Source organism: Dama dama, chromosome 32, assembly GCF_033118175.1.
Source record: "Dama dama isolate Ldn47 chromosome 32, ASM3311817v1, whole genome shotgun sequence".
Taxonomy (NCBI): domain Eukaryota; kingdom Metazoa; phylum Chordata; class Mammalia; order Artiodactyla; family Cervidae; genus Dama; species Dama dama.
In genome coordinates this window covers 40471510-40498692 of record NC_083712.1, presented here as the reverse complement: position 1 = coordinate 40498692, position 27183 = coordinate 40471510, and the positions used below count along the sequence as shown (strand labels likewise).

At 38.0% G+C, this 27183-nt stretch overlaps 1 protein-coding gene across 1 annotated transcript in view; it reads left to right on the top strand.

Moving 5' to 3' along the window:
- The window catches only part of LOC133050544 (A disintegrin and metallopeptidase domain 3-like), a 134041-nt gene that overhangs the window by 79517 nt on the left and 27341 nt on the right, over positions 1-27183 (top strand). The window contains exons 12-16 of the mRNA XM_061134787.1: positions 4076-4262; positions 8210-8308; positions 11345-11540; positions 12021-12111; positions 12396-12576. Coding sequence (XP_060990770.1) covers positions 4076-4262; positions 8210-8308; positions 11345-11540; positions 12021-12111; positions 12396-12576 — 754 coding nt within the window. The remainder of the gene's footprint in view (positions 1-4075; positions 4263-8209; positions 8309-11344; positions 11541-12020; positions 12112-12395; positions 12577-27183) is intronic.

The following is a 27183-nucleotide window of genomic DNA, read 5'->3' as shown; positions in this document are numbered from 1 at the left end:
TCACCCTAATTCCAAAACCTGACAAAGATGCCACCAAAAAAGAAAACTACAGGCCAATATCACTGATGAACATAGATGCAAAAATCCTTAACAAAATTCTAGCAAACAGAATCCAACAACATATTAAAAAAATCATACACCATGACCAAGTGGGCTTTATCCCAGGAATGCAAGGATTCTTTAATATCTGCAAATCAATCAATGTAATACACCACATTAACAAATTGAAAGATAAAAACCATACGGTTATCTCAATAGATGCAGAGAAAGCCTTTGACAAAATTCAACACTCATTTATGATTAAAACTCTCCAAAAAGCAGGAATAGAAGGAACATACCTCAACATAATAAAAGCTATATATGACAAACCCACAGCAAACATCACCCTCAATGGTGAAAAATTGAAAGCATTTCCCTTGAAATCAGGAACAAGACAAGGGTGCCCACTCTCACCACTACTATTCAACATAGTGTTGGAAGTTTTGGCCACAGCAATCAGAGCAGAAAAAGAAGTAAAAGGAATCCAGATAGGAAAAGAAGAAGTGAAACTCTCACTGTTTGCAGATGACATGATCCTCTACATAGAAAACCCTAAAGACTCTACCAGAAAATTACTAGAGCTAATCAATGAATATAGTAAAGTTGCAGGATATAAAATTAACACACAGAAATCACTTGCATTCCTATATACTAACAATGAAAAAACAGAAAGAGAAATTAAGGAAACAATACCATTCACCATTGCAACAAAAAGAATAAAATACTTAGGAGTATATCTATCTAAAGAAACAAAAGACCAATACACAGAAAACTATAAAACACTGATGAAAGAAATCAAAGACGGCACAAACAGATGTAGAAACCTACCGTGTTCATGGATTGGAAGAATCAATATTGTCAAAATGGCTATTCTACCCAAAGCAATCTATAGATTCAATGCAATCCCTATCAGGCTACCAACGGTATTTTTCACAGAACTAGACCAAAGAATTTCAAAATTTGTATGGAAATACAAAAAACCTCGAATAGCCAAAGTAATCTTGAGAAAGAAGAATGGAACTGGAGGAATCCACCTGCCTGCCTTCAGACTCTACTACAAAGCCACAGTCATCAAGACAGTATGGTACTGGCACAAAGACAGAAATATAAATCAATGGAACAGAATAGAAAGCCCAGAGATAAATCCACGAACCTATGGACACCTTATCATTGACAAAGGAGGCAAGGATATACAATGGCAAAAAGACAACCTCTTTAACAAGTGGTGCTGGGAAAACTGGTCAACCACTTGTAAAAGAATGAAACTAGAACACTTTCTAACACCATACACAAAAATAAACTCAAAATGGATTAAAGATCTAAATGTAAGACCAGAAACTATAAAACTCCCAGAGGAGAACATAGGCAAAACACTCTCCGACATAAATCACAGCAAGATCCTCTATGACCCACCTCCCAGAATATTGGAAATAAAAGCAAAACTAAACAAATGGGACCTAATGAAACTTAAAAGCTTTTGCACTACAAAGGAAACTATAAGTAAGGTGAAAAGACAGCCCTCAGATTGGGAGAAAATAATAGCAAATGAAGAAACAGACAAAGGATTAATCTCAAAAATATACAAGCAACTCCTGATGCTCAATTCCAGAAAAATAAATGACCCAATCAAAAAATGGGCCAAAGAACTAAACAGACATTTCTCCAAAGAAGACATACAGATGGCTAACAAACACATGAAAAGATGCTCAACATCACTCATTATTAGAGAAATGCAAATCAAAACCACAATGAGGTACCATTACACGCCAGTCAGGATGGCTGCTATCCAAAAGTCTACAAGCAATAAATGCTGGAGAGGGTGTGGAGAAAAGGGAACCCTCTTACACTGTTGGTGGGAATGCAAACTAGTACAGCCACTATGGAAAACAGTATGGAGATTTCTTAAAAAACTGGAAATAGAACTGCCATATGACCCAGCAATCCCACTTCTGGGCATACACACTGAGGAAACCAGATCTGAAAGAGACACATGCACCCCAATGTTCATCGCAGCACTGTTTATAATAGCCAGGACATGGAAGCAACCTAGATGCCCATCAGCAGATGAATGGATAAGGAAGCTGTGGTACATATACACCATGGAATATTACTCAGCCATTATAAAGAATTCATTTGAACCAGTCCTAATGAGATGGATGAAGCTGGAGCCCCTTATACAGAGTGAAGTAAGCCAGAAAGATAAAGAACATTACAGCATACTAACACATATATATGGAATTTAGAAAGATGATAACGATAACACTATATGCAAAACAGAAAAAGAGACACAGAAATAAAGAACAGACTTTTGAACTCTGTGGGAGAAGGTGAGGGTGGGATATTTCAAAAGAACAGCATGTATACTATCTATGGTGAAACAGATCACCAGCCCAGGTGGGATGCATGAGACAAGTGCTCGGACCTGGTGCACTGGGAAGACCCAGAGGAATCGGGTGGAGAGGGAGGTGGGAGCGGGGATCGAGTTGGGGAATACGTGTAAATCCATGGCTGATTCATATCAGTGTATGACAAAACCCACTGAAATGTTGTGAAGTAATTAGCCTCCAACTAATTAAAAAAAAAAAAAAGAAGAAGATGTTCAAAGAATTTGGATATGTGCCTCATGGACACAAAGCAGTTTGAAGGAGTCTTCCAACAGGCAAATCCAGGACAATCTGAAAACTATATGTAATGTTAACTAAGGATTAAAACCCCTTTTAGTGTACTAGGAAAATTTGAGTCCATATCCATATAAATACATGAAAATATTATTTTGAAGTGGATAAATATATTGAATGGATATAGTAAAATAAGGTTATGAAAGATATATATAATAGTGAATATATTGAAAATATAACTAAAAAGGATATATACACATAAAACTTCTCCTCAAATAATTATTAAGAGATAAGGAGAGAAAGAGATGTTAGAGTATAGACTTTAATCACCTAATCAAAATGACTTTTTTCAAAAAGATAAAAGTAGGAATCATGTGCTGTTACGATGCAATGGAGCAGACACACTCAGCAACACTTCTGTGATGCGTTTAACAAGATACATAACCTCAGTCTAAGTATCGGGAAGCATTTCATAAACCTAAACTGAAGCACATTTTCCCAAATAATCAGCCTGCGACTATAAAACTTTTGAATGTCAGAAATGCCACCAAAAAAAATGTAGTCCACTAAACTAAGGAGATAGGAGTACTAAATGCAGTCGTTGGTTCTGAAGTGGATCTTTTTGTGTAGAGTGCCAGTCCCGTGATGAAGGGGAAATTTGAACCTGATAAAAGAATTAGATGTTACCAACATATCTTTGTTTCCTGTTATTGAAGGTCTGTTTTAAGAGAATTTAATTCTCTATAAGAGTTACACATTAAATTTTTTTCATTATTCAACTAGTTTAGGAAACAAAATTTGTTTCTCATGTCATTTCTCTAAGTATGAGTTTATTACTAAATTAAACAAAAACCCATTAAACAGTGCACTAGAAATATAGAAATATCAAACTAGAGAGAATCTAGGGTTTATGCATTCTCTACACTTAATGTTGAGCTGTTTTGATTTTCTTACCAAAGTAAAAATAATTCTAACTTTTAATTAATGCAATCAATCATCGTGTTTATTCATTCAGTTTTTTATATTATCCCTAGTATATGTATCATTTTCTTAATAATAATTAGTTCTTCTTACTATAATGATTATATTCTTGACAGTGTTGTCAATAATAAGGAAAGTAATAAACAGTTATAAGTTGTACTTAAATAAAGCCTTTTTGTCAACAAGCACTGTTTTGTTTAACATATTCTCAATCATGCAACCTCCTTAACATCCTCTATTTATTAGATGTCTGTAATATTGAATTAGAATAGAAATGAGCTTATTCTTTTATTACTAATTGGATTAAAAATAAAGCACTCTCCATTTCTTGGCTGTTCTCTAAGTGAAGAAGTAAATAATTCACAGCATGTTATTGAAGAGTGTTACTTTGATACTGATTTTATTCGTTTTAACTAAGAAATACAATTTAATTTTAGACCTTCCCATGGCATAAAGTTTTTTAGCAGTTGCAGCATAGATGAATTTAAACATACAACTTCACAACCTAAATTTGAATGTCTTCAGAACCAAACAGTTCCGAAAGTGGTTCCACAAGGAAGAACTTCAATCTGCGGCAATGGGATTTTGGAACCACCTGAGCAATGTGACTGTGGGGCCAAGGAGGTTAGTGAAGAAGACTGATGTTTGTTTCTGTGTTTGTCACGTAATCTGACAAATGTAGAGGTGACATAAAGGGGGAAAACTTAAAAAAAAAAAAAAATTGTACCATATAGTGAGCATCTAAGATGGGAAGATTGGGGCATGTGATAACTGGCTCATCCAGAGTTTGAAGTTGAAGAATTTAAGAATAGGGTAAGTGCAGCATGGGTTGAATGAAGATTTTCCTTACTGCATAAATATTACCCATCTTTCTGTATCATAAACATCAATTCCAACAATAGTGTAATCATCACCTAAATCATCCATGAATTCCTTTAAAGTGACTGATTTAGATCACTGAGTTGTTAAATGTATGCTGTTGTTCACATCTTCATCTTCTAGTTTCAGTCCTTGCATTGGGGGACATTCATTTTTTTTAGCTTGGTTGCACAAAATTGAGTTAAAGAGCAGAGACATCACTTTGCCCACAAAGAACTGTATAGTCAAAGCCTTGGGTTTTCCAGTATTCACGTATGGATGTGAGAATTGGGCCATAAAGAAGGCTGAATACCAAAGAATTTATACCCTTGAATTATAAAGTTGGAGAAGACTCTTGAGAGTCCTTTGAACTGCAAGGAGATCAAACCAGTCAATTCTAAAGAAAATCTACTCTGAATAGTCATTGGAAAGACTGACACTAAAGCTGAAGTTCCAATACTTTGGCCACCTGATGCAAAAAACCAACTCATTGAAAAATACCCTGATGCTGGAAAAGATTGAAGGCAGGAGGAGAGGGGGACAACAGAGGATGAGATGGTTGGATGGCATCACCGACTCAATGGATATGAGTTTGAGCAAGCGCTGAGAGATGGTGAAGGACAGCTAAGCCTGGCATACTGCAGTCCATGGGGTTGCAAAGAGTCAGACACGAGTGAGCAACTGAACTGAACTGATAGGTTCATGGATTATAATAAATGCACCACCACATCTGTTAAATTCCAGTGTTGTGTGATTCTTGTTGGTCAACTTTCATCTCTTATTTTGGAGTCTCTTTTTATGAATATTCTTGAGCATATAAACCACCAGTTATCAGTCAGTTCAGTCACGAAGTTGTGTCTGACTCTTTGAGACCCCATGGACTGCAGCACGCCAGGCTTCCCTGTCCATCATCAACTCCTGGAGCTTGCTGAGTCTCATGTCTATCGAGTCAGTGATGCCATCCAACCATCTCATCCTCTGTTGTCCCCTTTTCCTCCTGCCTTCAATCTTTCCCACCATCAGGGTCTTTTCCAATGATTCATTTCTTCACATCAGGTGGCCAAAGTAGTGGAGTTTCAGGTTCAGCATCAGTCCTTCCAATGAGTATTCAAGACTGATTTCCTTTAGGATGGACTGGTTGGATCTCCTGGCAGTCCAACGGACTCTCCAGAGTCTTCTCCAACACCACAGTTCAAAAGGATTGATTCTTTGGTGCTCAGGTTTCTTTATAGTCCAACTCTCACATCCATACATGGCTACTGGAAAAACCATAGTTTTAACTAGACAGGCCTTTATCAGCAAAGCAATGTCTCTGCTTTTTAATATGCTGTCTAGGTTGGTCATAACTTTCCTTCCAAGGAGCAAGAGTGTTTTCATTTCATGGCTGCAGTCACCATCTGCAATGATTTTGGAGCCCAAACCAGTAAAGTCTTTCACTGTTTCCATTGTTTCCCCATCTATTTCCCGTGAAGTGATGGGACCAGATGCCATGATCTTAGTTTTCTGAATGTTGAGTTTTAAGCCTACTTTTTCACTCTCCTCTTTCACTTTCATCAAGAGGCCCTTTAGTTCCTCTTCACTTTCTGCCGTAAGGGTGGTGTCATCTGCATATCTGAGGTTATTGATATTCCTCCTGACAATCTTGATTCCAGCTTGTGCCTCATCCAGTCCAGCATTTTGCATGATGTTCTCTGCAAATAAGTGAAATAAGCAGGATGACAGTATACAGCCTAATGTACTCCTTTCCCAGTTTTGAACCAGTCTGCTGTTCCATGGTTGGTTCTTGACCTGCATACAGATTTCTCAGGAGGCAGGTCAGGTAGTCTAGTATTCCCATCTCTTTCAGAATTTTCCACAGTTTTTTGTGATCCACACAATCAAAGGCTTTAGCATAGTCAATGAAGCAGAAGTAGATGTTTTTCTGGAGTTCTCTTGCTTTTTCTATGATCCAGTGGATGTTGGCAAATCTAGGTCTTTAGTCTGGATTTCCATTATATATTGAGTGCTGTCAAAATATACTCTCTACTGTAGGTGCTCTCTTTGATTCTAGATTTTTGATATTAGGCTACCACGTCACTGATTTTTGTTTCATTTTCCCCAATATTAATATTTAGTGAGGGTTTAATATTCTATCTTCACTAAATTCGCTTGTTGTTTTTCATTAACATTTATATTGTGAAACATAACACATTCTTCTTAATAATGAAACATGAAATATATAAAAATGATTATTATCTGATTCTTATAGGTATTACAAGTGTTAAATAGGAATAGAATTTGGGATATACTTTACTAACATGACATTAGTGTAACTGCATAATGTTTCATTTTATAAAGGACATTATATAAGTATTGAGGTATAATAAAATATCAGTAATAAATTACTATTTTATAAGAAAATAATACATTATTTAATTTTGGCAGAACAGATATATTCCCCTTATAGTTACATTTACAACATACTACTCAAAATACTTACAGTAAAATAAAAATACATATATGTAGATATATATTTATATATATAACAGAAACATTTTGTACCTTCACATATTTACTGGGGTTAATGTGGAAGAAAATTTTACAGAAGCTCTTAGAACAAATCACAAAAGAAAAGTGGCAATTTTCAGATTTCACAATATCACAGTAACAAAAATTTTTTTTTTCAAAAATATTTTTAAAACCTGCCAAAATAGAAATAAGTTGTCATGACAAATTGCAAAATGATATAAAATATATTAGTGGCTAGGGGTTAATAGTATTAACATAAAAGTGCTTAGAAATAAAGGAAATAAATAGAATACCTCAACAAAAAGTATGCATAAACATATAAAATAAACTAAATTGAGCAGATATGTGAAATTGAAATAGATATAAAGTTATTTGTACCTATTCACTTTATTCATTTTAAAATATTATCAGTCATATCATATCACTCTTACACTTACTAGATAACTCTGTAAAAAGAAGGAAATAAATGTGTGTTATGAAAGAGCTCTTAACATTTTTTAATTCTTTGAACGAATAACTTTTAGAATCAATCTTTAATATACAAGAACTAAAAAGTGAAAAATGTTTCTTTGAAATGAAACAACCACAATATGCTGTTGTTATTTAGAAACCTCTATTTTGTCACATCCAAATATTTTTATATAGTCACAGAATATCTTGAGGCAAATTGATAAGATAGATAAGTAGTTTTCTAGTGGCTCAGACAGTAAAGAACCTGCCTGCAATATGGGAGACCCAGGTTCGATCCTGGCTTAGGAAGATCCCTTGGAGAAGGGAACGGCTACCCACTCTAGGATTCTGGCCTGGAGAATTCCATGAACAGAGGAACCTGGTAAGGCTACAGCTGATGGGGTCACAAAGAGTTGGACACGACTGAGCAAGTAATGCACACATACACAGACACACACAAATGAAAAAAAACTCAAAATTTATTGTCCATATATTTATGAACACAAAAAGATTGAGATAAATTGCATTGCATTTTTAACAGTCAAATTCTTGAGCATAGAATCATGAATGATTTCGTTACCACATTTTTTCTATATCAAAATACATTGTTTAGGTGAAGTGGTATTAAAAATAGATACAGATATAAAAATTTTACTGTGATTGTAATTAGAGACATGTCTTAAGATATTATGACAATAAGTAAAATGATTTAGTTCAAAATTCCTTTTATTTAACTTGATTACCTTTGCTTTCAGAGCTGCGAGCATCTTAAATGCTGTGATCCTTTAACCTGTGCACTGCTTGGAAACGCGGACTGTGGTTCTGGACCATGTTGTGGAAAAAAAACTTGTAACGTAAGTTTTCAGAATATTGCCTTGTTTTCTTCCATGAAATTCTTGCTTTTGTGGGATTTTTAGCTTTTTTTCACATAATTTTTACTCATCATTCAAATATATTACCACGTGGACTCATACACAGTTGATTTCAGAATTCAGAGGTCTCTAGATCTTTTCCAATCAAATTTTTAGCCCTGCCTCTAACCTTATTGTTTCTATCTTTCCTCAGAACCCATCCTATTATGCCATTTAATAATAATTTCAGGTAATTTGGGTGTTGTGAGTTCCTCTTGGTCATAATTGAATGTAGCTCCTCACAATCTATGACAAAATTATGAATAAGCCACCCAACACACACTTGAGATACAACATTTGAATAAACAGACAATTATAATAGCAACCCCTCGCTTTGGAAGTAGCAGAAAAAAGGAATCCATAGGGAATAGTCAGCAATATGCAGCATATCTAATACTGAAGATTAGCTTTGTCAATCACTCACTGAATCCTCGAGTTCCCTTGGGAAGTTTTCCCTTCAATTTTCCTTCATAGCCACCTCTGATAGGAGACCAGGTAAGTTCTCTGTTCTAGGGATTGCTTCATTTTAGCAACTCATCTTTCTTTGTGTCACTTTCAGGAGGCTACAACATACATAAATGCTGACTGATTAGAGGTTTTGTTGTCAGGTTTGCTTTTCCACTGTCAATGGAAATCTCTCCCCACATCATTTTACCCTGTTCTCTGCATGTTCTTTTCCACTCAGTGGGCTAGTTCTTAAAGCCAATGTTCATTTGTTTCAAAGCACATTAATGTAGAGGCCAGCCTAGGGTTTCCACTTCTTAGCAATAAACTGTGTTGTTCTTTCCTTCCCCAGAACTCTCATCTTTCTCTTTGTCTCCAAATCAGTGAGACTGAGCAGTTGAAATTTCTAAACAGTCCATTTCCATCTGGGCTCCCCAGGTGGTGCTAGTGGTCAAGAGCCTGCCTGCCAGGAGAATCCCATGGACAGAGGAGCCTGGCTCCTGCAATCCACAGGGTTACGAAGGGCTGGAGATGACTGAAGTGACTTAGTACACACCCACTATTGCCCTCTACCTACATCTCAAAGGATAATTCTTTGCAACAGAGAATATTCCTGGATTCGGTCCAGTGAAAATTCATAGTATAAGTTGCTAGGGAGAGATTCAGGGTAACAGCAGTGAATTCTATAAAGAAGTTCCAACTAAAACCTGTAACTCCAGCTATCATCTTTTGTTTTTAGCATCCAGGACTGCATTTATTGATCTGTAGAAGGAAGCCCTGGACAGCCTTTTCATTTTTCACACTTGAGGGAACCTGTGACTCAATTCTAGTTCTGGGAATGTACCCACTGCCACCATCTGCCCAGGACCTTTCCTCCTCACTCTTGAAGCATGCGTCAATGTCCTATGTTAGTTCCCATTAACTTTCTCACATATTATAGCATAAAATCTAGCTTTTGCTGTCTTTTCAAGGGTCGCAGTTGCCTCTCTTATTAGTGACCATAAGCTTAAAAGGCTTTTTATTGTTTTACCTGTCTACTTTCCATTCTAGCTTCCACTGACATGGTCTGAAATCTAATGATTTGATCCAGTGTTTTTTTCTTCTAATTTTTCAGTTTAGATGAACACAAGTCCTAGTGCAAAGATATGGAAGACCAATACTTTAACCTGCTGTTATCTGACACATAATGGGGACTAGCGTGTTTTAGTCAGTACCCAGACTCTCCTCTCTGAAGTTTTAAGGAGTTGTGTCTGGTACTGCTCACCAGCACTTGTCCTGGGTCAGCTGTGTCTTGATGATGAGCAGACAAGCAAAGAATAAGAAACAAGCACTCAGGAAGCTGACATACGACATGAGGTCAGCGTCATGCTCAAGGGAATCTTTGCTTAAAATAGGAACAACAAGATTCTTGTGCTCTACATCATTTGGATATCCTTGCTTTTCCTTGGCAGTTCTCAGACGAGCTTTTCCTGTATGCAGTACTGAAAGCTCAGTGCAATTCCTGGCTTTTCTCGTCCACATTGTACGGTATTTCAGAAGAGCAGAGGGATCCCCTCTTTCCCAACAACTATGCCCACCCCTGGAAGTGGCAGAAGCCCTGACCCACCATTACATTCTAAGTTAAATTTCCCACCACTGCGTCTAGGGAAAGTGTTCCAATTGTCATCCTGAGTCAGAAGCAGTTTCACAGTAGAAGTGGAATTAGTCCAGAAAAGAAAATTACTTGAAGGCCAAAAGGACAGGGGTGTCCACTAAGAAACATTTTAGAAACCTGGAAAGACCAGCATCTGAGTTAGTTATATTTCAGGAGTGCAATGGATTAGTCCCCAACAATCAAAGGTTGAAAAACAGATATGGGTAGTGTCATCTCAGATATTTTCTGTTTATCTTGAAGTGAATATTCAGGATAACCACAGCACTGTAACTATGAGTACTTTGGCTAGAGCCGTTTTTAAATTGACGTGCACATCACACAGTGAAAATTTAGCCGTTTTCAAGTGCATTTAGTGCGTTGAGTAGCACTTAGGGCATTCGCAGCGTTGTGCAGCCACCGCCTTGACCTGGTTCCACAGCCGCTTCCTTACCCAAACAGGAGACCCCGACCCGTGACGCACCTGCTCTCCTCTCTCCCTTCCCCTCAGTTCCTGGCAACCAGCACTGCATTCGGTCTCTATGGATTTCCCTACTCTGGACATTTCATAGAACTAGAACCATACAGTGGGAACCCTTGTGTCTGGTTTCTTCACTAAATACAGTGTTTCCGAGTTGCAGTCACCTTGTAGCATGCATCAGTACTCCATTCCTTTACGCGGCTGAACACATTCCATTGTCCATACCATAGTTTGTTTACACATTAGTAGGCATTTGGGTTCTTTCCAAACTCTTTCACCAGAACTTTTAAGCAAATTTATGGCTTAAGCACTTACAAATGTAATGGTAATGATAATGATAGCTACAAATTCAATGCTGTTATTTAATATTTCTACATTTGTTTTACTACTTCAAAGCAAATATGTGTTTTTCCTTTTCTCACAGGTACTTGAGAGAGGAATACTGTGTAGGAAAAGCAATGATCCATGTGATTTTCCAGAATTTTGCAATGGGGAGTCTGAATTTTGTGTACCTGATATGAAAGCTGCCGACTTACAAACATGCAATAATAAATCTTCCTATTGCTTTGGAGGAGTATGCCAAGATAGAACGAAGCAGTGCCAGGATTTGTTTGGAAAATGTAATAATTTATCTTTTCTTCTGAGCTTTATTTTTAAACTATATTTTTCTAAAGTCAGTAAAACACCAAAATAAAAAGGACTGTTTGTTAAATCTAACTTGAACATAAAATTGAAATCAATGTAACTTTGAACTATGTCAAGAGGAAAAACAGACCCAATAAGAACAGGAGAAAATGAATAGGATTTTAATCAAATTTGATGTGGTTGGGAGAAAGTGAGTAGAATTTAGAATTGAAGATAAGACAGAGTGCAGAAGACTAGGATTTCTTAATTATTTCTGCTCTATCATACCAGCTCTCCTATTCTTAAGTGGGTAGTTTTCAGTAAGTGGTTCTTTTTCTTGTATAGCCAAATAGATAATACTGAAATTTGTAATAGATGACATTTACTAGGCATTGTTGTTTAGATATTTCAATATTAATTTAACACAGTTTTAGTTTTTTAAAGATGAGTAATTGGGAATTTGCTTATGTTTTTAGTTGCTAAAGAATCTAGCTATCAGTGTACAGAGGAAGTGAATTTTCTTAATGATTTATTTGGAAACTGTCGAGGACGTCCTTGTTATTTTCAGTATGTATTTAGAAATTTATACATTTTTCAAATGCCTGTGTGAGCGTCTGTGTGTGTGTACTGCCAAGAGTCACTTAACCCAAATGAAAGTTTAACCTGGTTTATACAGATGAATTTATATGTTGCTCTTTATTAGTTGGTGTATGTTCTGAATAGCTTTGGTATTATGATCTCAGTAACATTTTGAATTATCCTCATATTTTGTGCTGTTTTTTAATCTAATCTCTTGTGTCTCTAAGAGACCAATGGGTATTAACAGCTTTTTTTTTTTTAATATATTGTAGCCAGCTCCTTTGTGGAAAGTTAGTTTGCCACTGGACACATTCACTTATAGTACCAAGGGATGACATTGATATTCAGTATACCTACCTTGAAGGCCATATATGTATGTCAGCAAGTTTCAGAGTTCATGTACAGTCAGACCCTACTATTACAAAAAATGGAACCATGTGTGATCAGGAGAAGGTAAATAAAAATTTTACTTGATTCTATATATAGTGTATGGATGTCTGAGTGTGTGTGTGTTGAGAGAGGGAGAGAGAGAAAGAGCTTAAGATTTTTTAATTTGTAATTAATGGTATAAATTTTGGTTACTATATCATCATAAAATTAAAAGGTCACTTTCTATTGGCTAAAGGAACATTTGCTTCACTGTCTATCTTTTTATTGTGAATTTTGGTATAGTTAGTTGAATTTGTTTTGTCACATTTGAGCATCTAAACTTGTCCAGTAGGCAAGGATCTGGTCTGCGACAGTTTGTGTAATCAAAGAACAAAAAGTATCAAATAATACTTGAAAAAAATGGGTCAGAACAAACCGAATAATGAGAAAAACAAGGAAAACAACAACAAAAAAAAGCCAACATTTAGCATTGCAGTATTTGACTAGAATTAAATTGCAATGAAACAAAAACATTTTCTCACTAGCCTACTCCCCTAGTTCTTTCTTCAAAAACATAACATACTTGTTTAACACTGGACCCTTCTACAAGATACACTAATAAAACAGAGTTTGAGTTTCATGTATTTTTCTTTTTCTTAAATACTTTGATAAACATAAAGAATTTTTAAAAACAGTGCCATTAAAAGCTAGTACATGAAAGTAAAAAGGGAAACAATTATTTCACATTTTAATTAAAAAATTACAATAAGATACAATATTTTTAAAAAATGAAGAATAGAGGAAATTCGAAGTGAATAGTAACCTTCTCTCAGAATGGCAAAAGGTAGTCTCACATAAATATAATGGCTTCCCTGATAGCTCAGCTTGTAAAGAATCTACCTACAATGCAGGAGACCCCAGTTCGATTCCTGGGTTGGGAAGATCCCCTAGAAAAGGGATAAGCTACCCATTCCAGTATTCTTGCCTGAAGAATTCCATGGACAGAGGAGTCTGGCAGGCTACAGTCCATGAAGTTGCAAAGACTTGGACAAGACTGAGCAACTTTCACTTTCAATCACAAAGGAACATACTGATGTTGACTGCATTACGAAGTAATATATTATCCCTCTAAGCATCATTTAAAACAAAATGCAATAATATTTACCATAAATATGGCAAAGTAATATGTAAAATTATTAACTAATTTAATTATTCATTAATTAGAAAAAAGTAATAAAATTGTATAATAGTATAATGTGCTTTAACAAACACAAGAAAATTAATTTGACCTTTTCCATTGGTTTCTGGCCCAGAGCTCCTAAACCTTAGAATTTCCTGACTGATAGGAATATTTGGTGTTATTCATAATGAGATTCATCTAAAGAAACCTGAGTTTATGCTAATAAGGTAATAGGGTGGTGCCTCTTGATGCTTCAGAGTATGCTGGTTACCAGAAAGACCAATTGATTAATGGGTTAGAGCTTTAAGCTCCACTGACAGCATCAATAAACGGAGTGATATGGCTGGAGATTGGACTCTGTAAAACTTTTTCAATGATTAGACTCAAGATAGTTTCTAAGTTGGTGAACACAGTGTGCTGTAATGAGGATGTGCCTGGAGAGGACATGGAGACGATGACTTTCCTCTTGCCCGACAACATAGCTTGACATCTGCATCTCTTCCATTTGGCTGTGCCTGAATTATATTCCTTCCCATAAATTAGTAAACATAAGTGAAGTCTTTCTCTGAGTTCTGTGAGCCAAATTAGGAAATTATCGAACCTGAGAGGGAGCCATGGGAACCTCCAGTTCATAACCAGTTGGTCAGAAGGATAAAGACATGAACCTGGTGTCTGAAATGGGAACAGTCTTGTGGGACTGAGCCCTTTAACTTGTGGAATTTGATTCTAACTGCAGATAGAGTGTGTCAGAATGAGTGGAACTGAATTCTTGGACACTTGGTTGGTATCAACGTCATAGGTATCAGGTATCTTAGTGGGTATACCCCCACTATGTGTGTGTGTGTGTGTGTGTGTGTGTATAGATATGCACATCTGTGTGTACCCCAATATATATGTACGTGTGCACACCCACACTTACTCCAGTATAAATGTACATGTACACACACATCCATACCCCAGTATATATGTATCTGTGTGCACACACACATACCCCAGTATATATATATATACACATGTGTACACACACATACCCCAGTATACATGTACATGTGCACACACACACACACATACTGTAGTGTTTATCAGTACAAGAAAATCATGAAATTGAACATATGACTAAGAAACATGAAAATGTTCTAACTTAACCTGTGATTAAATAAATTAAAAGTAAGTGAATATTCAGCTATTGTTTGTGTTATGATTTTGACATCAAAAATAACATTTGATAGAGAGGAGATGAAGATGTCATGATAGGAAGATGTTAAACTCATCGCTCCCCAGGAACACATCAAAAGTACATCTACATGTGAAGCAATTCTCCCTGAAAACAAACTGGATGCTTGTCGGGTACGCAGGGATGACAAACAATCAGTATGGCACCTGTGCCTCTAGGAGGGAGCATAGAGGAAGGGTGAGTGGTGTGTATGTGTGTGTGGGGGTCACAGATCCTCCCTGGGGAGGGAGTGGTTTAAACTGATTACTGGATACCCCAGGCCTGGGATCTGACACAAGGATTTGATCCCTTATCAAGTTTGAAAATCAGTGGGGCTTACAAGTGTAAGTGCAAGTTGCTCAGTTGTGTCTGACTCTGCGACCCCATGGACTATACAGTCCATGGAATTCTCCAGTCCAGAATACTGGAGTGGGTAGCCTTTCCCTTCTCCAGGGGATCTTCCCAACCCAGGGATCAAACCCAGGTCTCCCGCATTGCAGGCCGATTCTTTACAAGCTGAGCCACACGGGAAGCCCAAGAATATGGGAGTGGGTAGCCTATCCCTTCTCTACCAATCTTCCCAACCCAGAAATTGAACCGCAATCTCCTGCATTGCAGGTGGATTCTTTATCAAATGAGCTAGCCGCAGGAGGGCTGTAAAAAACCAAGACTCTGCTTGGAAAGAACCTATATGCATTGGCTTTACTCCTGGGAACAAGGCAGAGGAAGCAGATTGAACCGACCTAGAGCTCCGGCTCTTTTCCTGGGACTATGCAAGGTGCACCCCAGGCCATGTTGAATATCTGCCCTGGCCTCTCTAGCTGCAGCACTGCTTTGCAGTAGGGCGAAATCTGTCATTGCTGAGGAGAGTGTGCACTTGGGAAGGATGGAGCTGAATGGGGCGAGGGCAGCTATTTCTGTTGCTTATAGAGGGAGTGGATCAGGAAGTGTCTAGAATTCAGACTGACATTCCAGAGTCATACCAGGACACATGCCCCAAGCACATCAGGCACCCACTCCAGCTCCCTCTTGCTTCAGGGATCATACCCTCTGGGGCAGAGGTGCCATCCCCAGGATGGAGCAGGGAAATGCATACTTGAAAGGAACTGAATCAACTTGGACCCCACCTTGTACCATAAGGTTGTCCTTACCCATTCACCATCAGCAGCTTTGGACCTGATGCCATCTCCCCAGTAGGGTGGTGATAGCCACGGATCATAGGAGAAGTCTCAGCTCACACCTGGCACTGGCCCTATCCCTTTGTCCTCAATCCTGCGTCTCACCAAAGTGACAGCAGGCAACACACCCTGGGACAGGATGTGACCCATGATCATGTCAGATCTAGCTCTCCCACAAAAACCCCTGGCTACACACAGACTGTATGGGGATGCTGGGACACAAAGACATCCCCTCAAGACTAGGATAGGTAACTCTTTCATTTAATTTCATAGACACAAAGTCAAAATGACAAAAGAATTATTTCAAATGAAAGAAAAAAAACACTGAGAAAACAAAAAAATGATAATTTACCAGATAAAAAGTTTAAAGCATAATCAATAAGAATGTTATCTGAACTTGGGGAAAGAAGAAATGAACACAGTGAGAATTTTAGTGAAAAACTAGAAATATAAAAAATAACTAGTCGGAGGTGAAGAATACAATAACTAAAAGAGACTCACAGATATAGAGAACAAGTCAGTGATTACCAGTGGGAAGAGGTAAGCAGGGAGAGATTGAGACATAAAACTACTACATAAAAAATAAATCAACTATAAGAATATATTGCATAGCACAGAGGACACAGCCAATATTGTATGCTAACTTTGTTGTTTTAATTTTTAATTTATATTGGAGGACAGTTGATTAACAATGTTGTATTAGTTTCATATGTACAGCAAAGTGATTCAGTTTTATATGAGTATATATATCTATATATAAATCCACTTTTTTCAGATTCTTTTCCCATTTAGGTTATTACACAGTATTGAACAGAGTTCCCTGTGCTATGTAGTTAGTCCTTGTTGGTTATCTGTTTTCAATATAACAGTGTGTACACATCAATCCCAAATCCCCAATCTATCCTTCCCCCTCAACCCTTCACCCCTAGTGGCCATATGTTCATTCTCTATCAGTCAGTTTCTATTTTGTAAATAACTTCATGTCAATCATGTTTTTTAAGATTACACGTATAAGTGATATCCTATGATATATGTCTTTCTCTGTCTGACTGACTTCACTTAGTTTGATAGTCTCCAGGTATGTTTATGTTGCTACAAATGACATTAATTCATTCTCTAGTGTCTAATATCCCATTGTATATATGTACCACTTAATCTTTTTCCATTCATCTCCTGAGGGACATTTAATCTGCTTCTGTGTCTTGGGTATTTTGAATAGTGCTGCAATGAACATTGGGGTGCATGTACGCTATTGAATCAAGTTTTTTCTCTTATATACCCAGGAGTGGGACTGCTAGATCATATGGTATTTCCATTTTTAAGGAACTGTTCTCCGTAGTGGCTGCACCAATTTACATCCCCACAAACCTCGTAGGAGAGTTCCCTTCTCTGCATACCCTCTCTAGCATTTACTGTTTGTAGATTTTTTTGATGATGGCCATCCTGACCATATGACATGATACCACATTGCAGTTTTGATTCACATTTCTCTGATAATTTGATGGGCTTCCCTGGTGTCTCAGGTGGTAAAAAATCTGCCGGCAGTGCAGGAGACCTGGGTTTGATCTCTGGGTTGGGAAGATCTCCTGAAGAAGGGAATGGCTGCCCATGTTAGCATTCTTTGCCTGGAGAATTCTATGGACAAAGGAGCCTTGTTGTTGTTCTTCAGTTATTAAGTCCTGTTCAACTCTTTGTGACCCCAAGAACTGCAGCATACCAGGCTTCCCTATCCTTCACTATCTCCCGGAGTCTGCCCAAATTCATGTCCTTTGAGTCAGTGATACCATCCAACCATCTCATCCTGTTGTCCCTTTCTCCTCCTGCCTTCAATCCTTCTCAGCATCTGGGTCTTTTCCAATGAGTTGGCTCTGCCCATCAGGTGGCCAAAGTATTGGAGATTCAGCTTTAGCATCAGTCCTTCCAATGAATGTTCAGGGTTGATTTCACTTAGGATTGACTGGTTTAATCTCCCTGCAGTCCAAGGGACTCTCAAGAGTCTTCTCAAGCACCACAGTTTTCAAGCACCAATTCTTCAGTGCTCAGTCTTCCTTATGGTCCAATGCCCATCCATACATGACTACTGGGAAAACCATAGCTTTGACTATACAGAGCTTTGTCAGCAAAGTGATGTCTCTGCTTTTTAATATGCTGTCTATGTTCGTCATAGCTTTTCTTCCAAGAAGCAAGAGTCTTTTAATTTCATGGCTGCAGTCTCCACCATGATTTGGAAGCCCAAGAAGATAAAATCTGTCACTGTTTCCATTGTTTCCCATCTATTTGCCATAAAGTGATGCGATTGGATACCACGATCTTAGTTCTCTGACAGTGCAAGGGGTTGCAAAGAGTCAGACACAGCTAAGTGACTAACACTTTAACTTTTCAGTAATTAACTATGTTGAACATCTCTTTATAGGTCTCTTACCCATCTGTATGTCTTCTTTAGAGCAATGTCTCTCTTTAGGTCTTTTGCCCATTTTTTGACTGGGTTGTGTGTTTTTATGATGTTGAGCCACATGAGATGTTTGAAAATTTTAAAGGCTAATCTTTGTCAGTTGCATCATTTCCAAATACCTTCTCCCATCCTTAGAGGTGTCTTTTTGTTTTTGTATATGATTCCCTTTGCTGTGCAACAGCTTTTGAATTTAATTAGGTACCATTCATTTTTGTCTTTATTTCCATTACTCTGAGAGATGGGTCAAAAAAGATATTGCTGCAATTCATGTTAGAGAATGTTTGGTCTTTTGTTCCTCTGAGAGTTTTATAGTATTCAGTCTCACATTTAAGTCTTTAATTTATTTTGAGCTTATTTTTGTGTGTGGTATAGAGTTTTCTAATTTCATTTTTTTTTTTTTTTTACATATAGCTGTCCAGTTTCCCAGCACCACTTACTGAAGAGACTGTCTTTCCTCTGTTGTATAGTCTTGCCTGCTTTGTCATACATTAGGTGACCATAGGTGTATGGGTTTATCATCAGCTTTGTGTCCTAGTCCACTGATCTATATGTGTATTTTTGTGCCTGTACCTTCCTGTTTTGATGACTGTAGCTTTGTAGTATAGCCTTAAGTCAGGGAGCCTGATTCTTCAGCTTCATTTTTCTTTAGATTTCTTTGGTTATTCGGGGTCTTTTGTGTCTCTATACAAATTTTATGATTTTTGTTCAAGCTCTGTGAAAAATGCCATTGGTAATTTGATATGAATTTCATTAAATCTGTAAATTCCCTTGGACACTGTAGTCCTTTTGACAGTATTGATTCTGCTTATTCAAGAATGTGGTGTGTTTCTCTGTCTGTTTGTGTTGTCTTCCAAATAAGCTACAAGAATATTTTACACAGCTCAGAGAATATAGTCAATATTTTATATTAATTTTAAATGGAGTATAATGTATAAAAAATTGAACCAATATGTAGTATATCTGAAACTAATATAATATTGTAAACCAGGTATACTTCAAGTAAAAAAAATTGATGGTGAGAAGCATAACTTATAAACTTCCTAAAATAAGTATAAATTAACAGATACTTTATGGAAAATGATTTTGAAATGTTTAGCAGTCAAATTTGTCATCACACTTTTTATCTATTTCTGATGTAATTAAGTTTAATTTTCAACTATTAGGAAATAGATGTTGATACAGAGCAATTATGATGTGAGTTATAATAGAGAAAATAAACAAGACACACTAGATGCCAAGTGTCAGTTTATCAGATAAGTTACAGCAAAGTGAAGTGACAGTGAATGCCACTCAGTCATGTCCGACTCTTTGCAACCCCATGGACTCTAGCCTGCCAGCCTTCTCTGTCCATGGGGGTTCTCCGGGCCAGAATACTGGAGTGGGAAGCCATTACCTTCTCCAAGGGATCTTTCCAAGCCAGGAATTGAACCCAGGTCTCCCACACTGCTAGTGGATTCTTTACCGTCTGAGCCACCACGAAAGTCCATACCTAATACAGATAATTTTTAATGACATGGAGATATGCAATATTAGGGTGATAGAGAAATCAGGGTAAAACCTGCAAGACATCATTTCTACCTTTTAAAAAATTGTAGTTGAATATAGTTGAATTACAAGGTTGTGTTAGTGTCTTTTGTACAACAAAGTGATTCAGTTATATATATTCTTTTCCATTGTGTGCATTACAAGATATTGAATATAATTTCCTGTGCTGTACTGTAGGACCTTCTCATTTGTCTATTTTGTATATAGTGTTTTTTATCTGCTAACCCCAAACTCCTAGTTTATCCATCTCCCATCCCCTTCAGCTCTACTTTTTTGACTACACATGAAAATCATGTGGGTTGTGATCACTATTAAAACATAAATGGTGTCTTTGACTAGGAAGGCAATATTGTTAAAATGTTACTGTTCTCAAAATCAATTAATGAATATGATGCAGAAGAATCCAGAAGAATCATGATTCCACCAGGTTTCTTTGCTGAGGTGGGGGGGCAGGGAATAAGTTACTGGTAGAAATTAAAAAACTTATTTAGTGTTATATTAAAATGCAAAGAGCTAAATGTACAAAATAGCCAATGCAATTTGAAATAAAATGTAAATTGGGAATTCATTTTACTAAATAGCAAGACTTAAGATAAAGGTAAAATAATTAAAATGAAAGCCAATAGGTACAAGGATAAATTAGCCTATAGACTAAGGTATAAAATATTATTTCAAAGGAATTATAGGCCAAAATGCTTTAATAAAAATTCAAAGAAAACTTAGGGATAGTATCTATGAGTATCTAGGTATCTCAGAGTTATTAAATGGTACAAAGTCAGTTACAGATAAGGGAAAATATTGATAAATATATTATATCACGGTTAAAACTACTGGAGAGAGATTTGAAGTTCCAGGACAGTCTTGACCTACTTTCCCCTATTCTTCTCATTAACTGTAGCTAAGAGTCCTGGATATTAAATGTAAAATAAACATAAGAAGATCCCCAAAGCTGAAAGATTCTTTCAGCAGATGAGCTAGGCACCTCAGAACCTGAGGAACAACATAACAATGTGATCTCTTTGCTTTTAGCCTTATATATCCCAAACTGAGTGCCAGAGAGGCCAGAAACTCAGAAATGCCCAATGAAACAGACAGAAATAAGTCATAAAGGAAAGGCTGACTTTAGCCAAGTGAACAGCTTAGCGAGATGGCACACTCTTAAACAATGGATTCTCTACTGCAGCAAAGGACATAGATAAAAGCGTAGCTACACTTCTACTCTCGCCAGGGTGGTAGAACAGAGGGTTTGTGGAGAGCCTGTTCTCCCCAGCCACTTGCAGTAATAAGGAGCCCCTCTCATTCCAGATATTAGTGGAATCCGTACATCCAATGCTGAGTGAGTGATAGTCACTCAGTCTTGTCTGACTCTTTGTGACCCCTTGGACTGTAGCCCACCAGACTCCTTTGTCCTTGGCATTGTCCAGGCAAGAATACTGGAGTGTGTTGCCATTCCCTTCTCCAACTTTCAGCATTACCTGGCAAAACTGAGGCAGTGTTCCTTTCCCCTACTTCAGAGTTGTAATAGGGAAGAACTGCTGAACCAGAAGGTTTAACCAGGTTTAACCACAAGGTTTAACCAGAGTCTCATAACACAGTAATCAAAATATCTAGGTTTCAATCAAAAGTCACACTCTTCATTCCATGAACCAGGAAAATCTCAACTTGAAAGGGAAAAAAACAAAATGAATAAGCATTAACAACAAAATTATATTGATGTTAGAAACAGTCAGGGGACCCCAACCCTCAGGCCACACAGCAATAAGTAAGTGCCAAGAAGCAAGCAAAGCTTTGCCTGCCACTCCCCATCATTCCCCATCACTCACATTACTGTCCCTGGTGACAAAAATATTGGGGACCCCTGCTTTAAGCAATATGAAGCAGGATGTAACAGTTTTTATCTGATCATCAAAGAAACATGCAGTCTTATATTATCCTGATGGAAGATTATGAGTTTTATGTTGATTAATTACAGACACTTTTTGTTGAGTGCTGCTTTCAGCTGGTCTAACTGGGAGCAGTACTTCTCGGAATCTGGCTTTCCAGAAGGAGCTCATAATAGAGGATTCCCTTCTAATCCCACTTTATATACAACATCACCTTCTTTGGATAAAGACTGGCCTTTACTATGGCTAGTGGTTGTTCATTTGGCTTGCCCCACAATCCATACAAGTGCACTCATTTCACATATTAGCAAGGTAATGCTTAAAATCCTTCAAGCTAGGCTTGAGCAGTATGTGAACTGAAAAATTCCAGGTGAACAAGCCAGATTTAGAAAAGGCAGAGGAACCAGAGATCAAACTGCCAACATCTGTTAGATCAGAGAGAAAGCAAAGGAGTTCTAGGAAAACATCTACTTCTGCTTTGTTAACTATATACACTAAAGACTTTGAGTGTGTGGATCACCACAAACTGTGGAAAATTCTTCAAGAGATTGGAGTACCAGTCCACCTTACCTGTCTCCTGAGAAACCAATATGGTGGTCAAGAAGCAACAGGTAGAATTAGACATGGAACAACAGACTGGTTCAAAATTGGGAAAGGAATATGGCAAGGCTGCATATTGTCACCCTGCTTGTTTAACTTATATGCAGAAGTACATCATGCAAAATGCCAGGATGGATGAATCACAAGCTGGATTCAAGGTTGCCAGGAGAAATATCAACCACCTCAGATATGCAGATGATACCACTCAAATGGCAGAATGTGAGGAGGAACTAACAAGTCTCTTGATGAAGATGAAAGAGGATAGTGAAAAAGCTGACTTAAAACTCAATATTCAGAAAACAAAGGTCATGGCATCTGGTCCCATCACTTCATGCCAAATAAGTGGGGAAAAAATGGAAACAGTGACAAGCTTAGTTTCTTGGGCTCCAAATAACTGTGGACAGTCACTGCAGCCATGAAATTAAAAGACACTTGCTTCTTGAAGAAAACTCGTGATTAACCTACAGAGGGTATTAAAAGCAGAAACATCACTTTGCCAACAAAGGTCCATCTAGTCAAGGCTATGATTTTCCTGGTAGTCATGTAGGGATGTGAGAATTGGGCCATAAAGAAGGCTGAGGACCAAAGAGTTGATGCTTTCAAAATGTGATGCCGGAGAAGACTCTTGAGTGTCCTTTGGACTGCAAGGAGTTTAAGCCAGTCAATCCTAAGGGAAGTCAACCCTGAATATTCATTGGAAGGACTGATGCTGAAGCTGAAGTTCCAATACTTTGGCCACCTGGTGAGCAGAGCCAACTCATTGGAAAAGACCCAGATGCTGGGAAAGATTGAAGGCAGAAGGGGAAGGGGGAAACAGAAGATGAGATAGTTGAATGGCACCACCAACTCAACGGACATGGACAAACTCCTAGGAATAGTGAAAGACAGGGAAGCCTGGTGTGCTGCAGTCCATGGGGTCATAAAATGGTGGACACAACTTAACGACTGAAAAAACAATCTCTCCTGTACCACATTGTTACACAGTACCCACTGTCATCCCCTGCCACAATTTGTTTTTTATAAAATGAAATCTTTTTGCTATGTCTAAGTAGAAAAAGCAGAACTATAGTCAAGAAGGTTCTTTTTTTCTCACTTGAGTGGAACACAAACATCAAAACAAGTAACATGAGTAAGCTGGTGCAAATGATTTTGCACGCTTGATTTGGATATTTTGAGTAGGTCAGCTGCCTCCCGCGTGGTATAACATTGCTTGTTCTCAGTTAATGTCTTGATTTGATTGCTGTCAACTTCAACTGGTCTACCTGACCATGGAGCATTGCCCATCAAGAAATCTCCAGCCAGAAATTTTGCAAATCACACTTGGATTTATCAGTATACAGCACTTTCTCCATACACTGCACAAATGTTTGAACAAAATGTTCCTAGAGCAATCTTATGGAAAAAGTCAAATAAATATAGTTGTCAACCCAGTAGTTTTGTTCTAAGATACTACTGGTTTGCCACACATTTTTTTTCCCCCTTACCGGCTTCATCAGAGCACTATCATTTAATTAGCAAGCTTATGTTTGTTTTTTGTTTACGAATCAGTTCAGTTGCTCAATTCAGTCGTTCAGTCGTGTCCAACTCCTTGCGACTCCATGAACCGCAGCATGCCAGGCCTCCCTGTCCATCACCAACTCCCGGAGTCCACCTAAACCCATGTCCATTGAGTCAGTGATGCCATCCAACCATCTCATCCTTGGTCGTCCCCTTCTCCTCCTGCCCTCAAACAGCTGCTCAGTCGTGTCCAACTCTTTGTGACCCCATGGACTGCAGCAAGCCAGGATTCCCTGTCCATCACCAACTCCTGGTGCTTTCTCAAACTCATGTCCATTGAAGCAGTGGTGCCATCCAACCATATTATCCTGTCATCCCCTTCTCCTCCTACCTTCAGTATTTCCCATATCAAGGTCTTTTCCAATGAGTCAGTTCTTCACATCAGGCGGCCAAACTATTTCAGTTTCAGCTTCAGCATCAGTCCTTCCAATGAATATTCAGGACTGATTTCTTTTAGGATGGAATGGGTTGATATCCTTACTGTCCAAGGGACTCTCAAGAGTCTCACCAACACCACAGTTCAAAAGCATCAATTCTCGGCACACAGCTTTCTTTATAGTCCATCTCTCACATCCTGGAATGTTAGGTCCATGAATCAAGGCAAATTGGAAGTGGTCAAACAGGAGATGACAAGAGTGAACATCAACATTCTAGGAATCAGCGAACTAAGATGGACTGCAATGGGTGAATTTAACTCAGATGACCATTATATCTACTACCATGGGTAGGAATCCCTTAGAAGAAATGAAGTAGCCATCATAGTCAACAAAAGAGTCTGAAATGCAGTACTTGGATGCAATCTCAAAAACTGCAGAATGATCTCTCTTCATTTCCAAGGCAAACCATTCAATATCACGGTAATCCAAGTATCTGCCCTGACCAGTAGCACTGAAGAAGCTGAAGCTGAACAGTTCTATGAAGACCTACAAGACCTTCCAGAACTAACACCCAAAAAAGATGTCCTTTTCATTTTAGGGGACTGGAATGCAAAAGTAGGAATCAAGAAACACCTGGAGTAACAGACAAATTTGGCCTTGGAGTATAGAATGAAGCAGGGTAAAGGCTAATAGAGTTCTGCCAAGAAAACGCACTGGTCATAGCAAACACCCTCTTCAACCAGCACAAGAGAAGATGCAACACATGGACATCACCAAATGGTAGATACCGAAATCATATTGATTACATAATTTGCAGCCAAAGATGGAGAAGCTCTATACAGTCAGCAAAAACAAGACCAGGAGCTGACTGTAGCTCAGATCTTGAACTTCTTATTGCCAAATTCAGACTGAAATTGAAGAAAGTGGAGAAAACTACTAGACCATTCAGGTATGACCTAAATCAAATCCCTTATGACTATACAGTGGTAGTGAGAGTTAAGGGACTAGATCTGATACAGTGCCTGATGAACTATGGATGGAGCTTTGTGACATTGTACAGGAGATAGGAATCAAGACCATCCCCAAGAACAAGAAATGCAAAAAAGCAAAATGTTTGTCTGAGGAGGCCTTACAAATCACTGTGAACAGAAGGGAAGTGAATAGGAAAGGAGAAAAGGAAAGATATACCCATTTGAATGCAGAGTTCCAAAGAATATCAAGGAGAGATAAGAAAGCCTTTCTTAGTGATCAATGCAAAGAAATAGAGGAAAACAATAGAATGGGAGAGACTAGAAATCTCTTCAAGAAAATTAGAGATACCAAGGGAATATTTTATGCAAAGATGGGCTCAATAAAGGACAGAAATGGTAGGGAGTTAACAGAAGCCAAAGATATTAAGAGGTGGCAAGAATACACAGAAGAACTGAACAAAAAAGATCTTCATGACCCAGATAATCATGATGGTGTCATCACTCACCTAGAGCCAGACATCCTGGAATATGAAGTCAAGTGGGCCTTAGGAAGCATCACCATAAACAAAGCTAGTGAAGGTGATGGAATTCCAGATGAGCTATTTAAAATCCCGGAAGATGATGCTATGAAAGTGCTACATTCAATATGCCAGCAAATTTGGAAAACTCAGCAGTTGCCACAGGACTGGAAAAGGTCAGTTTTCATTCCAATCCCTAAAAAGGCAATCCCAAAGAATGCTCAAACTACTGCACAGTTGCACTCATCTCACAGGCTAGTAAAGTAATGCGCAACATTCTCCAAGCCAGGCATCAGCAATAAGTGAACCGTGAACTTCCAGATGTTCAAACTGGTTCTAAAAAGGCAGAGGAACCAGAGATCAAATTGCCAGCATCCCCTGGATCATTTTGAAAGCAAGTGAGTTCCAGAAAAACATCAACTTTTGCTTTATTTACTATGCCAAAGCCTTTGACTGTGTGGATCACAATAAACTGTGGAAAATTCTGAAAGAGATGGGAATACCAGACCACCTGACCTACAACTTGAGAAATCTGTATGCAGGTCAGGAAGCAACAGTTAGAACTAGACATGGAACAACAGACTCGTTCCAAATAGGAAAAGGAGTACATTAAAGCTGTATATTGTCACCCTGCTTATTTAACTTATTTGCAGAATACATCATGAGAAATGCTGGGCAGGAGGAAGCACAAGCTGGATTCAAGATTACTGGGAGAAATATCAACAACCTCAGATATGCAGATGACACTACCCTGATGGCAGAAAGTGAAGAACTACTAAAGGGCCTCTCGATGAAAGTGAGTGAGGAGAGTGAAAAAGTTGGCCTAAAGCTCAACATTCAGAAAACTAAGATCAGGGCATCCAGTCCCATCACTTCATGGCAAATAGGTGGGGAAACAGTGGAAACCATGGCTGATTTGATTTTTGGGGGCTCCAAAATCACTGCAGATGGTGATTGCAGACAGGAAATTAAAAGACGCTTTCTCCTTGGAAAGGAAAGTTATGGCCAACCTAGACAGCATATTAAAAAGCAGAGACATTATTTTGCCAACAAAGATGCATCTAGTCAAAGCTATGATTTTTTCAGTAGTCATGTATGGATGTGAGAGTTGGAGTATAAAGAAAGCTGAGCACCAAAGAATTGATGCTTTTGAACTGTGGTGTTGGAGAAGACTCGTGAGGGTCCCTTGGACTGCAAGAGGTCCAACCAGTCCATCC